At 41.1% G+C, this 15,163-nt stretch overlaps 1 protein-coding gene across 1 annotated transcript in view; it reads right to left on the reverse strand.

Moving 5' to 3' along the window:
• LOC138611150 (cadherin-18-like) overlaps positions 1-15,163 on the reverse strand; it is a 93,513-nt gene that overhangs the window by 6,101 nt on the left and 72,249 nt on the right. Inside the window, exons 5-8 of the mRNA XM_069684119.1 lie at positions 13,635-13,822; positions 10,876-11,129; positions 6,435-6,571; positions 4,846-4,970 (exon numbers count right to left, since the gene is read on the reverse strand). Of these exons, the coding sequence (XP_069540220.1) occupies positions 4,846-4,970; positions 6,435-6,571; positions 10,876-11,129; positions 13,635-13,822 (704 nt within the window). The remainder of the gene's footprint in view (positions 1-4,845; positions 4,971-6,434; positions 6,572-10,875; positions 11,130-13,634; positions 13,823-15,163) is intronic.

Raw genomic sequence — 15,163 nt, forward strand, 5'->3', positions numbered from 1 at the left:
AGATAAAAGAGTGCAATACATATAATGACACAAAGGTAGTGTGTTATTTGTGTGTCTGAATGTACATGTGAGGAGAGCTGTTGCTGTCATGCAGATCTACGCTCTATCCCTGCTTTCCTTAAATAATAGTGTTTTATCCTCCCCGGTTCGCAGCGTGGTGGTGGTGGTGGAGGAGAGAGGCTGCTATCTGGCCCGGCAGCGGAAGCATCAGCACGCTCTGCAGTCTGAATAATTTATGGGTTCAAGAAGCTGCAGAGTCTGCAGCTCAGCTGATAAATCCCCCGCTGATGGTGTCAGACACACAACACAAAGGCTACAGATCAACATGAGTGTGCGTGCCAGCATGTGTTTGCGTGAGTGAGAGAGAGGATGAGTGTGTTTCCGTACATGTTTTCAGTGGTGCACACATTATTGTTGGTTATATGTGTATCTGAATATACGGCTAGCACACATTGTAGGATTTGATTTGCACATGCTTTGGTCAGAGATTTTTGTGGTTGTGTTTCTGCTGTGCAGAGTCAAAATGTCTCGTAGGTTCTGTTACATGTTTTTCATGATGTGCAACAACTCTGTCAGAGAATGACAGGAGCGAGCTGTGTCATAAGCTGTGTTCAGCCCAAAAGCAAAGCATGTGACCACACTAAGTTGACAGGAGGATCATTTTTCGTTCGTAAGCACAGGTTAGATATGACCCAAATATTCATCCTTCTAGATTTGTCAGAAAGCATAACGTCGCCATGCCTGGGTTCATACGTGGACGGAAAACCTTGATTGAGTTCTCTGCCTGTGTGGATCTGTGTCTGGATTAACTTTACTCCCTCTTCGGGCTACTTGGGTGTGACCATGCGAGGTGCGGCATGAGGGTGACATGTGGAACAGATCCATTAACATGCCAGATAACAGACTAACTAAGAACATCTTTCTCTGGGATCTCTCAAATAATTATCCTTGGGCGAGGGAGCTTTCAAAAATATTAGACAAACAAGGTCTCCAATATATATGGACCATTCTACCGAATTGGTTCAAATTCAGAGTTGGAATAGTATTTTTATAAATTAATATATATGGTTTCTGCATCAAAATAAGTCATCATTGCTTAAAGTACACATACACTTAACCAATCATTATCATAAAATGTTGCTTGATGATTCAATACATTTTATTTTTGTTAAAACAGCTGTTTTTTCGGTAGTGACTGCACTGTTTCGGTAGTGACCATACTGTTGCTATAGTTACAGTAGTACTGTGTTTGAGGGTGGCATCGTAATCACTTAACTCTTTTTGCTATATTTTAACTTTTAACATGTATCATAACCAATGTAACATATTAATTCATCATTACAGAAATAACTGTGGTTTCATCTTCCATATGAAATTTTAATTGGAATGACAAACAATAATGTCTAATTATCAATGAAAATGTTTTTTGTGTGACAATCACCAAAAACTTGTGCTTCAACACTGCAGGGCATCACTGCATGACATAAACAATAAGGTGCAATCATTGAAATAAAGTTTTGCAACTGAAACAGCAGTCTCTCAAGGCAGACTCTCTGCTTTACAAGCATAAAAAAGGAAAGAAATGCTTTTTTTTTCACAACGATGAGTTCCTATATTGTAAACAATGATGTATGTGCAAAATTACTTTTTTTTTTTGGAACAAACATTTAACAAAAATAAAGTTTTACTTAAACTGAAACTTTAGTCTCTCCAGGCAGACTCTCTGCTTAACAAGCATGAAAAAGAAATGGGAAGAAAGGAAAGCTTATTTTAACAGATGGCTTCCCAGATTGCGAACAACAAAGTGCAATAAGCACTGCAATTATTATATTTATTTGCAATGAACATTCACAAAAACATGTACTGTTGTGACTTATACAGGAGAGGTGCAATTATCATTGAAACATTGGTCTCTCGAGGTAGACTCTGCTTTGAAAGCATAAAAACCAAAAGAAAAACTTTTTAAAGTGATAAGTTCCCAGATTGCTAAAACAATTAACAAAAACGTGTCACTTGAGCATGGATTTATCTGTTTAAAGATTTAGTTTTTTGCACAGTGCTGCAAACACAGCAGGAAAGATTTGGACATGCCTCTGTGTCACTTTTTCGGGGGGATCTATTAGGGGGATGACCTTGTCCCTGGTATACCAAATCTTGTCCTCCCTCCGTGGACAGAAGTATCGGTTTCGCCCAATGTTATGCATTACCTTCACCTCCAGGGCAGCTGATGGATTAGTCGTTAATAGATTTCAGCTTTCCTTCTTCCTTCCGTCTCTTATTTCTTTCTCTTTCCTTTATTAAATATTCTTGGTATTTCACTGGGTCATTCTTAACTCTTTGCCTATACTCTCTCAGTCTCTCTGCTCGACTTTTTGGCATTTTGGTGTTTTATCTCTTCCTGCAAAATCACATTAAATATACAATAAAATAAAATTTAAATCAGATTATCTATTTATCTCATATGTATCCATATTATGTAAGACTTACTTTAATCAAAAATGAACATCATATATTGTCACTACCGAAACCTGTTTTGAACTGTGTGTACAGAGAAAGAAAACACAACATTTCGCGTTAAAATCAAAAGTGCTTATTTAATTGCAGAAATTATGTGTTTGGTAGTGACAATCCTTAAAACCACACACTAATTTTCAGACTTTGGAAGGCATGTACTTAATAATGTAATAACTAACCACTCACCATGTGGCCATGGATAAACAGGAAGGCAATGTCTCTTCTTGGTGAAATTTCTGGGGGTGTGGCTAAAACCTTGCCCTGCCTACAGACTAATACTCTTTGTGTTTCCGTAGTGACATGAAAACTTGGGACAGGGTATTTTACATAAAGACTTCTAATTTGAACACAATCTACAAAATCAATCTAAATCTTTCAACTTCCCTTTAAAAGAAATCAAAAATCTCTTAAATCTATTAGATCTATTAAAATACAATATTTAGGAAATTCTAGCAAAATTAGCAAAAATCATTTAAATGTTATTTTCATGAATTGAAATGTAGGAGTTAGAGGTTGGGACAGCCACCTCCCAACAGGAAGTGACATATAAAAGAGGATTTTTTTATATATTCAATTTAATGGTATCTCAATTAATGTCTTGTGATAAAATAGATCATAACATGATATTAGTGCAAGGTCTGAACACTTCATTGTTTTTTAAAATATGATTTTCATTGTGGGACAGCAATTTCAATCAATTCGGTAGAATGGTTCATATACAGAAACAAATGATCATGTAGTGTCAGTCAAATGAAAACAATACTATTTGAAAATTTGAAGTAGAAATGGTCTGAAGAAGTCTTAAATAAACTAAAGTTAGGGACATATAGTTTAATTAAAAAGAGTTGCCACACAGAGCTTTATGTCAGCCTGAACCTAACCCGAGCACAGAGGTCTGTCCTTGCCCAGCTGAGCTGCAGTATCCTGCCTCTGGCTCTGGAAACAGGTCGCTTTCACTCTATTCCAGAGGAGAACAGAAAGTGTTCCCTCTGTGAGCCAGGAGAAGTCCTCTGTATCACAATCTCAGATGTCACCTTTTAAGCAAAATGTCTGCACATTATCCTGATTTGTTTATGTTTGATTTTTGTCATACTTTATTCGACATTGTTTGATATATTTTGAGGTGTAACTGTTCTTTTGTTCTCATTCTGCCTTTGCTCTTGTTTGTTTTGTTTGTAGTGTCTTGTAAGCCTGTGTGGGCTGGGTACATTTTTGTGCATGACATGATGAAATAAACCAACCACCTAACTAACTAGCTAACCAGTGCCCACTTTGGTGACCTGTGGGGCCGCTTTGGCTCGGCTCACCTCAGCTCAATACTTCTACCTTTATAACTCCCCTTATTTCTTTCTAGTTACAGAGTGCCTGCCAACCTGACTCCGGTTCGTGGCAGTTTCACTGTACAACATAAAACCGGTTTTGTTGAGATGTTCCTTTAATAAACTGGTCAGAAAGAAAATATCTTGTTGCAGATTTTGTAAACGTTTGAATTTAAGTTTTGTCAGGTGTCTGCAAGACTAAACGAGCACACTGCTGTTAAAATGCTTGTTTTTTTTTTTAAAGGTCGGTTCAACAACTGCTGCTGTCATTTCAGGACGCCTGGAGAATCTCAGCGCTGATGGGCCAACAACACAGTACGTGTTCGACTTTGTCCACATGTACAATTCACTTTACCTTAAACACTAAATGTGCTATGTCCACAAATACAATAAAAAGAACCAAACCTACAATTCCGTGAGTTTGTCAACACTCTCCAGCTTCACTCAGCCTCTGGCACAATGTCTCCTACTGAACCTCTTTAGAGACTTAGCTCCACAAAGTGCTGATTTCTTTTCTGTCTTATATTTGAACAACAGAAAAAGACAGAAATTCATTACTTATAAAGATTCAAAAAGCAGATACAGTGTATGTTGTATTATGGTTCACTCTTTTGATGTTTACTAAGACTGACAGAATCCTAATGTTGTTTTGGTTGCTTCATTAAGAGAGTTAGCTTAGCACAGCCCAAACGTTTGTTCTCTGTAACCTTTAATGTAATCTTGGCCAGAAACTCACTCTGTTCGGAGACATATAAAACTTTGCTGTGCACACCTCTGTGCACTGTGCAGTGAATGATCTGACCTGAAGGAAGCCACAAAGTTGGATCTACAGACTCAAGTGTATTTTTTAACTTTCTAATTTTCTGTTTCCATCAGAAGCTTCTCAAAAGTTTCAGCTTTTTAAAATCACATTTTAAGACCATGATGTCATCATCCTCTCGCAGTGGCAGTTGCAAACCAAACACCCACAGAGTTTCTCTTGTTCTCATAGGCTGAAGCATCAGCGACCCACCTGTCCACTTTTGGTGCTCTCACACACTATGATGACGTTGTTGCCCCCGGAGATGGCAGGAATGTTGTCGTTGACATCCAGGACCTGGATGGTGACCGGGACGTGACTCACCATGCGAGGGTTATCTGAGAATGACAAAGAAACAGAAGTAGCTGCAGCTCTCCAGACAAAGTGACTTATTGATTATAAGGACAGATGTGTTGAGTTTTCCAGGTTCAGTATTTTTCACTTATTGGTTTGTCGTTCAGTGAATTTACAGATTGAAGGTTGACTGCACACCATATTTCTCAACAGTCTCATATTTCACTCATTGCTGTACAGTTCAATATCAAACAATACTGTAGACACAGAGGCATCTAAAGGCATGCAGCATATAAATACACTATATTCTATGTATCTCACATGTTCAGCTGTAACTCTACTACAGTGCAGGATGCAGGCTGATGCCAGGTCTCTGTCCTGACATGAAACATTGTGGAGAGAAAACAGTCATTCTGTCCACCATGGCAGGATGAAATGTAATCTTAGAATACCCAGTCACAACAATAGTGATGGTGTTGTTGTCTCAGACTGATATATTAATAAAATAATGCTTGAATGTGTCATCAAATAGACTCAGCTATGAATAAACCTGGGCAGCCGGCCAAACTAAAGTCTGTGTGTGGTATCACAGCGCATCAAACTGATTTAATGTTGGCGTATGTCCAATCATTAATTATATTTACACACTACTCTACTTTTCATCTCTCTTTGACTCTTTTTTCTTCCTGCAAGACAACGACCAAAATTTGTTTGCATCATATGACCTGTGTTTTCCACAATAACTCCAGAATAACTTCAGGAGCTAATTTCTATTTGTATCCTGAAGGAGGCTGAATGTCCCCAAACCTCGCTCTGCAGAACTTAAATAAAAAGATAACCTGCCCTGAGCCGTGCATCTTTTCTGTCTGTTCTTTGTCTTCCTGTGAGCCAGCACCTCATTAGAGCAGCTGTTTTCCTCCTCTATCTCTGACATCAACATCTCATTTGAGAAGGAAATACACTACAAGTGACAAATGCTTTAAATTCCTGATAATTTAGCTCAACCTTCATGAGAATTATTTTCCTACTGGTTCACACGAGGCGACATGCACTTTAGTAACATCTTTAATTCTTAAATTATAAGGTAGGTGTCTCTCCTGCTCTGCAGGTTTAGATCTTTTATCCCCGGAGAATCAGCTTCAGGATGACTGAGCCGTGCGGCATTTATGAATGCCCTCGCTCACTCTATTACCCGCACTTTAGAGCAGTAAAGGGTAAGAGAAAGGGTAATTGCAAAGATAAGCATCGGCTGGAGAGAAATGAGAGGGGCGGATCAAGAGAAAGAACTGATGGACTGTTCCTCAGATGGCTTCAGAACAGACTCAATCTCATCTGCACAGAGGTCACATCACTGATGTGCCTCAAGCTGTTTGCCACTGAGAAATACAGAATTAATCAGTATTCTAAAAATGTATTGAGTCTTTTATGTATTTTGTGTTTGAGTTAGTTAAATGCAGAAAGCAGAAATCAGATAGCAGGCGCTCTCAGCTGGTCTGCGGTGAACTTACCAACCTCTGCAGCCACCACGGTGATGTTGTGCCACGCTGTCACCTCCCGGTCCAGAACCTGAGTGGTCCTGATGATGCCGCTGTTCACTCCAATGGTGAAATACAAAAGTCTCTCCTCGTCATTTTCTATGAAGAACCTGCAGAAGAATGACATGGATGTTAAAGAGGAAGCACAGCTTTTCTTTTTCAAGAAAACACACTGAACTGACAGTAGTCATGGCAATATACCGATGGTGTTATGAAACTTCATCTTTTGATCTTTTTTTACAAATACATTTAGTGGTATTTTAGAAGATGTCGTCAAACCCTGAAGGCTGCCTGGCAGGTAACGATTATGTCCAGACACACTGGAAGGTTCTGACTCGACCAGGATTGAAGCAAACTTTGACATCACGTTTCTCCAGTGAGTTTCATATGGGATCATTTGTGTTTATTTATGTTGATTGAAGACAACCTGCCATCATTTGTTCTAAGTTTGAAAAAAAACAAAAAACACACAGCTGCTAAAGCTACGTGAGGCTGACCAGTGGCCAGTTTGATGTTAGCTAGGCCAGGCTCTGCTTGGTACCAGGCTGTTCTTCAGCTGTGGATGCCTGTCCGTCTGTCTGTCAGCGACTTTACTTTAACTAACGCGTTACGTGTCGGCTGAAATCGGGCTTACGACAGCAATAAATGTGTTTAAAGGATGCCGAAATACATGATGATTCAAACAGCTTGGATTAAAGTATTCTGATAATGTCTTAGGACGGGAACTTCAGCACTCTTAGGCTCAGGTATTTCTTTCACAGTATGTTGATTTAGGATGGCTGTCATAGGGTGGGTGGGTGTTTATGAGGGGTCAGGAGTCAGACTGCAACAGCTGGGAAGGTCTTTTGCTCTCAATGAATGCACAATCGGGGCGGCTGTGGCTCAGTGGTAGAGTCAGTTGTCTTTCAATCGGAAGGTCGGAGGTTCGATCCCCAGCTCCCTCAGGCTACATGTCGAAGTGTCCTTGGGCAAGACACTGAACCCCAAATTGCTCCTGGTGGCATAGCCAACGGGTATGAATGTGATATCTGATTGACAGTTGGGCACTTTACGTAGCAGCCTCTGCCATCAGTGTGTGAATGGGTGAATGTGACATGTAGTGTAAAAGCAGCTTTGAGTGGTCGCAAAAACTAGAAAAGCGCTATATAAGTACAGTCCATTTACAATGTTAATGTTCTGCTTCTCCTGTTATGTTCCATTTAGATCTGATGATTTATCTTTAAAGTGTCCTGATTCCAAATTAAAAAACACTTTATTTCTCATTGTGAAGTTGGAAAGTAACTATTTAGTAAAGGTTAATGTTGTCACTGCGAACAGACACAGGAATGAAAACGATGTTGATGATGGTTAAGATTTATGTACTGGCTGAAATTCCTGTCTTGTCATTTCTAGCTTCTTTTAACCTGAACATATTAAGTGAAGAATGAAGTGGCGCTGTTGTGCCTCATGTGTAAACGTACACAGCGTGTCTCTTAATTTTAATTTCTGTTGGGCAGTGAGATCGCTTCAGTGGTTTTAACATCGATCCGTGCTTCAACATGTGTCATACAGTGATCTCTGTGTGCTCTGCGTGTGCAGGGGCAACTAGCAACAGGCCTGACAGCAGGCGCACCTGGCTCTTAAAGGGAATGAGAGCTGACACTGATTGGTTTGATTCATGTCACAGCCAAAACACACAATGAATAATCCAGGGACTTGAGCCAACGTCTTTGTGCCTTGATAGATTGTCATAGATTGTGCACCGCGTTACTAGCAAAAGTGGGTCAGAAATGCTTAAATCACTTAACGCGCTTGAGACCGTGCGCTCTGTAAACAGGGCCCCAACACACCAAACGGCCAATTAAGTCTTTAAATTAGTAATGACAAGCTAAATAAAGCAGAACACCATGGCCAAAGTCAGGCTGTGCCAGCGCCAAGGTTAAGCAACTCAACTATTCATAGTTAAATGTAAAATATATAGTAAGTCATTTAACATAATAACTTTATTTATACAGTATCTTACAAGAGCAGCTGTCACAAAGTGCTTCAGATAAAACAGATTTAACACCTTAACATTAAAGAAAAATAAAATATAGACTTTTACAAATATAATATAAATCATCACTTATGGGCCTCTATACATGTGTGTTGGTGAGTGTGTGTGCAGACCCTTGTGAGACCCTTCCCTCTGCATCTATTCTGTTGTTTTGCTTTGCACGGGATGTTTTCAGGAGGGGCGCTGTCGTGGTTCCCTGAGCCCTTGGCTTTCCTTCTGTTGGACAGGTAGGTGCCTCAAACCGGGTAAGACAAGCTAACCGGCGGTTAGCATGCTAGCGCAAAGGTAACCGTGATGCTGTCGGTGTTACCTCGGTGGGTTGGGCGCATGAGAGAGTGAGAGTGAGCTTCTGGTGACAAAGAGCCCAGGAGGAGGGGCCCAGTTGGAACTCAGTTTGAATGTGTTGACAAAATGCAAGGAAAAATCCTCCTTATTATACCTTTATTACAAATAGTACAAAATAGTGGTGGTACTGCTGTATACAGGATCTGTGTTAAAAGGAGCAAAGCTTGAATCTATTCTATTCTAATAGAAGGTCCTGTAGGTTTAACAGCCAGTCACAGTGTTCGGTCCATCCAATCAGAGCGCAGCAGTGCTGCTAATTTAGTCCAAGGGATTGTGCGGCCTGGGCCGAGCACAGAAAGCCCTCATGTGCCTCTGCTGCCCCTTCACACTGATCCTTTCCAGAGCCAGGCCACAATCAAAAGGGCTTCTTTTATGTTGGTTCCATCCCAACCCTCAGTCTGATGTCCCCAAACACACCCATTCTTCACTAAAGCATGAAGCTGAAAGAAGTGAGAGTCACTGAGTGGCCAGAGCAAACTGTCCACAAAAAGCGCCTGTTCCCTGGATGATAGGAGAGAGGCAGAGATACTGTGGATGTTCGGGGTTCATTTTCTGTGTGGATGCTATTTAGTGACGGCAGTTGGAGTACTTTCAAGTGAAAATGGGAATATAAGAATAATTTGATTCATTTGGTCAGATTTCTTCTGCTGCTTATAGGACTGTTGTGACTCTGAGTATCTCTTGACTCCAGGTGGTGAGGCAGCTCTGATGTCGGGAATTATGTGTCGGACTTTTTGAGAATGACTGAAAAGAGTTTGAGACCAAATTTGTGCTCTCAGTTTGAGCAAATCTGCTTTGTTCTGACCTGAGAGTGTGTTGACTTATTGAAGCATGAAGCAGCTCTGTGTAACAACAGCTGTATCTGAATGTTCTGTATGAGAGATTTTTTAAACAGTCAAGTTTTATTTTCTGGGGCACATCACCAGCCCCGCTTTGAAGATTAAAGATAATTTATGATTTTAAATTAATTCCCTTCCACTTTACAAGTACATAGACGTTTTGTTCAGAACTGCATTGATGAAGCATGTTTGTGATATAACTGTGTGTTGGGGGTCTCTTAGGCATTTTTATATGTTGTATATTACTGAGTCATTTTCTGACCGTGTGTATCGGCCACACTGTTTTGCAAATACAGTTACAATTTTGCTCAAGATAAAACAAAAAATGTTGCAGCTTAAACAGAACGAGCGTCATCCTGAGCTTGTGCAGGCGCTTTGGAAGGATGTTGCGATCTGGTCTTCACCAGGGTGTTTCTGGGGGCCAGTCCTCCCTGAATACTGTACAAAAGAAACTAACAGACAACTTTGTTTGGAGGATGCAACGAGGAATGCCTGCAGGGAGCATCTGTGAAATGAGCACTAGAGCACGTGGACAACATAACTCCACTGGTTCAGCAACAAGGATTATACAGTACTGAGGTGATTTTCAGCAGCTCCCACCAGGACAATGACTCTGCAGATGATGAAGTTGGTGGGGTAATGGTAAGAAATCCAACTCTGTTTAAAAAAGTTTATGTGAGAAAGCTAGAAAGGTTGTCATGGATATGAATTACATGCAATAATAAAGTAATTCATTTAAAAAAGAACATTAACCCAAAAAGAAGTTTAGAAACATTTGCTGGAGTGGGACTTTAAGGAGTTGGACCTGGAACTTTTCCATGAAGGTGTGTGCTGTAAACAAGCCAGAGCAGCAGGTCCCCTACCTCCCAGGTGATGACCCTGGGCCAACATGGTTAACTCATGGCTACTGGCCAAAACAGCTGGCAGCAAGTCACGATAACAAAATGTTTGCATTAACCACATTTTTCCTCTTGGCCTGGGCCCTTATCAGCCCTTAGTCACGCACTGTACAATGTTACAATGTTACAGATGGCTGTGCCACCGGGAGCGATTTGGGGTTCAGTGTCTTTCCGAAAGGACACTTTGACATGTGGCTGCAGCAGTCAGGGATCAAACTCTGACACACTGAGAAGCCCATCATACATGACATACAAAAGCTACACGGACTTGTGTCACCACTGACTGTTTCCTTTACCTGACGCCGCTGTTGGTGCTATCGGGGTCCATGGCGGTCACAGTGCCGACCTGGGTGCCAGCCGGTGAGTTCTCATACACGTCCATGATGTAGTAGTCCATGGAGAAGACAGGAGGCTCGTCCACATCACCCACAATGACTCGCAGCGACGTGGAGTCCTTAAAGGGCCCCAGGTGGGAGAAGTGGGGGTCTGGGTAAGAGTTGGAGGCCTCGATGTTGAGTGTGTGAACTTTTCTCTTTTCATAGTTCAGAGGCTGTGGAGGAGACACAAAGCATTGTTATCATTCACAGGATGCAAAGTGTTCAGTGGGCAGAGTGGGCACCATGTACAGAGGACACAGCTCTTGCAGCTGCCGCAGGTTCAACTCCTGCCCTACACCCTTTGCTGCATGTCATCTCTCACTGTCCGCTCCCAATGTTTCCTGTCGCTCTTCAGCTGTCCAATCATTACAGGCAAAAATGGCCCAAAAAACAGCTGTTCTTACATTTAAACAGGCCCTGCAGGGGATCAGAGAGGAAACCAGTGATGTACATAGAAGCTGGCCCTGGACGTCTGACTCCGCCTGGAACACTCATCTTCTCAGATCAGATCTTTTGTTATTTGCTTCTATCACTTCCCAGTTTTTCACTCTTCTATTTCCATCTCTCTTTCAGCTATTATCAAAGGACAGATGACAGGACACATCATAATAAATAATAGAAACCCTCATAACCAAACTAATAATAAGCTTCAGTCGTTTCCTTTTTGCCTGTGATTTTAAACTTTACAACAGGAAGGGTTCACCTTGTTCAGTTTTAATATAGTTTCATCTGCATCATAAACACAGTGCCTTGGTGGTCATTTTGCATGTTGTGATGTCATTTCTTAGAGTATCTTAAATTCCTTAAATCCATAAATCTGTACAGCCTAAAGGTTATGTAAGGGTTCTAAGGTTTCCTCAAGCTGTTATGGTTTTTATTTTACATCAATTTAAACAGGATTATGCAAAGAACCATCTGATGTGGTGTTATCATTGTGCTATGCAAGTAATGCAGTGTCATGACATCAGCAATGTACAACATGATGTCACAGGAGACGAAGGCCTTTGCTCTCTGCCACAGAATGAGCCTCTTTGATTTACACACATCAGAACAGGATAATGCAAACACAGATCTCACACTGCCGACACCCGAGATGTCCCTTTTCATAGAGGTAAAAAAAAGACACTGTACATCTCATTCATGTGTGAATGTCAGTTCTAACTTTGTGAAAAAAATGGAGATGACTGGACTTTTATGCATTCGTAGAGTGGATCTCTGCTTGCTCTCTGCTCGCCCACCTTGTGTAAGTCACAGTGAAAGCATAATGTTGCACCAACCGCTCCTCGAACAGTCCAAATACTTTATGTAGACAAAGTTTTATCCTGAGATAAGGCCCAGCAGGGAGACTGGTGTGGAGCAGGGTTGTAAAATGTGCATCAAGGAGAGGGTGAGAGAGAGAGAGAGAGAGAGAGAGAGAGAGAGAGAGAGAGAGAGAGAACAGAGATGAGCCTCCTGTTCTCTATATTTTCAGCAGCTCTGAGGAGCTGTGTGACTGTGACTGCGACTCTAACCTGTAAACATGGGCACCCGAGTGTTAGAGAGCCCGCCCTGACCAGAGAATAATGGTGGCTGGCTGACAAACCACAACATGTTAGAGCTTTGGACAAAAATGTATTAACATCACATACAACTTAATACTGTTTGCATTCACTTCCTGTTTGAGCTTTGACTTTCCTCTGGTCCTAGGGTAATGGAAGTTACCAGCTGTCAATGATCCCACTAAAAAGATCCACAGCAATGAATGCATTAATTAAAAAAACATGGATGATTGTTCCTTTAAACATCCCAGGAATCCAAAGTGTTTAAATATTCTGACAAAAGCCTGGTTGAAAAGTTCTCCCTCTGCGCAGGGAGCTCTCGTCTGTTCTCGAGTTTTTGAGGGTTAGGGTGAGAGAAAAGGAGAAGAAGGTAAAAAGGTACAAAGAAAATCAAAAGCACTTTTAACTTGTGGCTCAGAAAAAAAAACAGTATTGCTCCCTCCTGCTGTTCTCCAGCTTCCCTGTTGTCATATATCAAAGGGTGCGGAGCAAAATCAGACACTGAGACTGCCTCAAAGAACTCCAGCTCAGCTGAAGTCAGGAGGATTTAATTCTGTTCCCTCTACATTTCACATTAGTGTGTTTGAATAGAGGAAAAAAACGCTCAAACTGTGAAGAACAAAATCATTTGTAGCTTTACAACTAACAAAACTGGTGCTTAATACGAGTGGCTCAATAGGTGCCCAATCATTTCTATCTTTTTTTTGCCATGTACAGTTACTACATTTTTTTCTGTGGCGAAACACAAGTTTTGAAATTGACTTTGTTCACAAGTGTTCAGGCTATGGTGGCACTGTGGATCGTCATCGAAAAATATGATCTATTCACAAATTATATCAATCAATCAATCTATCTATCAATCCTATTTTTTTTTTGTTTAAACCACAAACGTCAAGACATACTGTGAACAAAAATCACACCTGGTTCTTTAACCCTCGACCCTCAACCATTTTCAAAGCCTGACTTTGTATCTTAGATCATTTAAGTTCTCATCAATAATCAGAACCAGAAATATACTGTACACCGTAACGCTTCATTCTGCCTTTCTGAAACAGTTTTACATCAAAACTAGAAATGGCCACACGTGAAACTCTTGTTCTTACATCCGTGTGTCCCGTGTTTGTGATCTCTGATTCCTACCTGCTTCAGTGAGATGATCCCCTCTCTGCGGTCAGCATCAGTGGAGATGGTAAAGATGGCCGCTGCGTCTGCGTTAGTGATGCTGTACGTCATCTCAGCGTTCTGCCCTTCATCTTCATCGTTGGCTCTGATCCGACCCACGGCCTTCCCCACTGCAGCCAGCTCTGGTACGTACAGCTGGTAGCTCTCTTCAACACACACAGCATTTAATATCTTATTCAGTTCTTGCACATTTCTATGTCCACTTTCACAGTGTACTGCAGATGTTCGGTCTGATTCTGACATGTGAACAAATCTGTGAAAAGCTGGTGGACAGCAGCCTGACGTTACTCAGCAGGAACCTCATTATCTCTCTCACCCGGGGGGGTTTGTTTTACATATGAGGGCTATGAACTGCCCGAACATGTGCAGTCTTCATGCTGCGTCACTTGACTTCAACGGTACAACAAACAATAAACTAGAGACAGCATCCAGAAATGATGCTAGAGGGGACATGCACACCGAGGAATTATAGAGCTGAGAATGAAAAAACTTTTAGTTTCAGTTTCATTACTTGGTCTGTTCCAGAGAATCTAAAGCTCCCAGCCCATGGCTTGATCTGATTTAGTGGAAAACCTCATGTGATGACCTCTGACCTCTGATCTCTGAAGACCCTTGACTGGACTGCAGCCAGTGAGCAGGTCACAAATGTTCTGTGGAGCCACACCACATAGTGCTTTGAAGGTGATTCTGTACTAGCGATTACAGCAGTAATATTATCAGCTCTGCATGCATGAGCTGGAGCCTCACCACTGTTTCACTCAGAGGAGATGAATATAAACCCTCGCTCACAATCAGCTGGAGACGTGAATCCCGTAACTTTTCATATGTTGTTTTTTTTTCTGTTAAAAAGCTACTTATGTTGTGTTTCCGATTTAAGTTCAAAGACGAGTAACTCTGAGCTTCTAACTTTCTAACTGTATTCACGATGCACTGACTTTTGTTCAGACCAAAAGTGAAGCAGTTTTTCATTGGGTGTAATAACATCAAAGGAAACCGGGTGAAGTAAATGTTCTGCTGCCAGTTTCATGTTCAATTATATTCACTCAAAGATTCGTGTGACACTGTGTCATGAACCGTCATAACAGTGAATCAGAAATTGTGGGTCAATCTCTGTCTGAAAAACATAATAATAATAAAAATAATAATAATAATAACAATACATTTTATTTGTGTAGCGCTTTAAAAGGTACTTAAAGTCACTCTACATGAGGAAAAACAATAATAAAGACAGTAAAATAAAGAAATGAGAGAAACAAAGTCACAACAATAACATAATGAGGAATCACAGATTTAAATAGGTTGGTTTGATTGCAGTTTTAAAAAAAGAGGAATGGGGGAGAGTGTCTGAGGCGCTGGGGGAGAGAGTTCCAGAGGGAGGGGGCACCATTGGAGCTCTGTCCCCTCAAGTCCAGCACTTGGACCAGGTGAGAAGGTAAAGAGGTTAGCGTCGGCCAAGGTTATAGATGGGAGGTAGGAGGGGGCTAGGT

Source organism: Semicossyphus pulcher, unplaced genomic scaffold (assembly GCF_022749685.1).
Source record: "Semicossyphus pulcher isolate SPU_LCO1_2020_fin unplaced genomic scaffold, fSemPul1.0.p SCAF_7, whole genome shotgun sequence".
Lineage (NCBI taxonomy): Eukaryota > Metazoa > Chordata > Actinopteri > Labriformes > Labridae > Semicossyphus > Semicossyphus pulcher.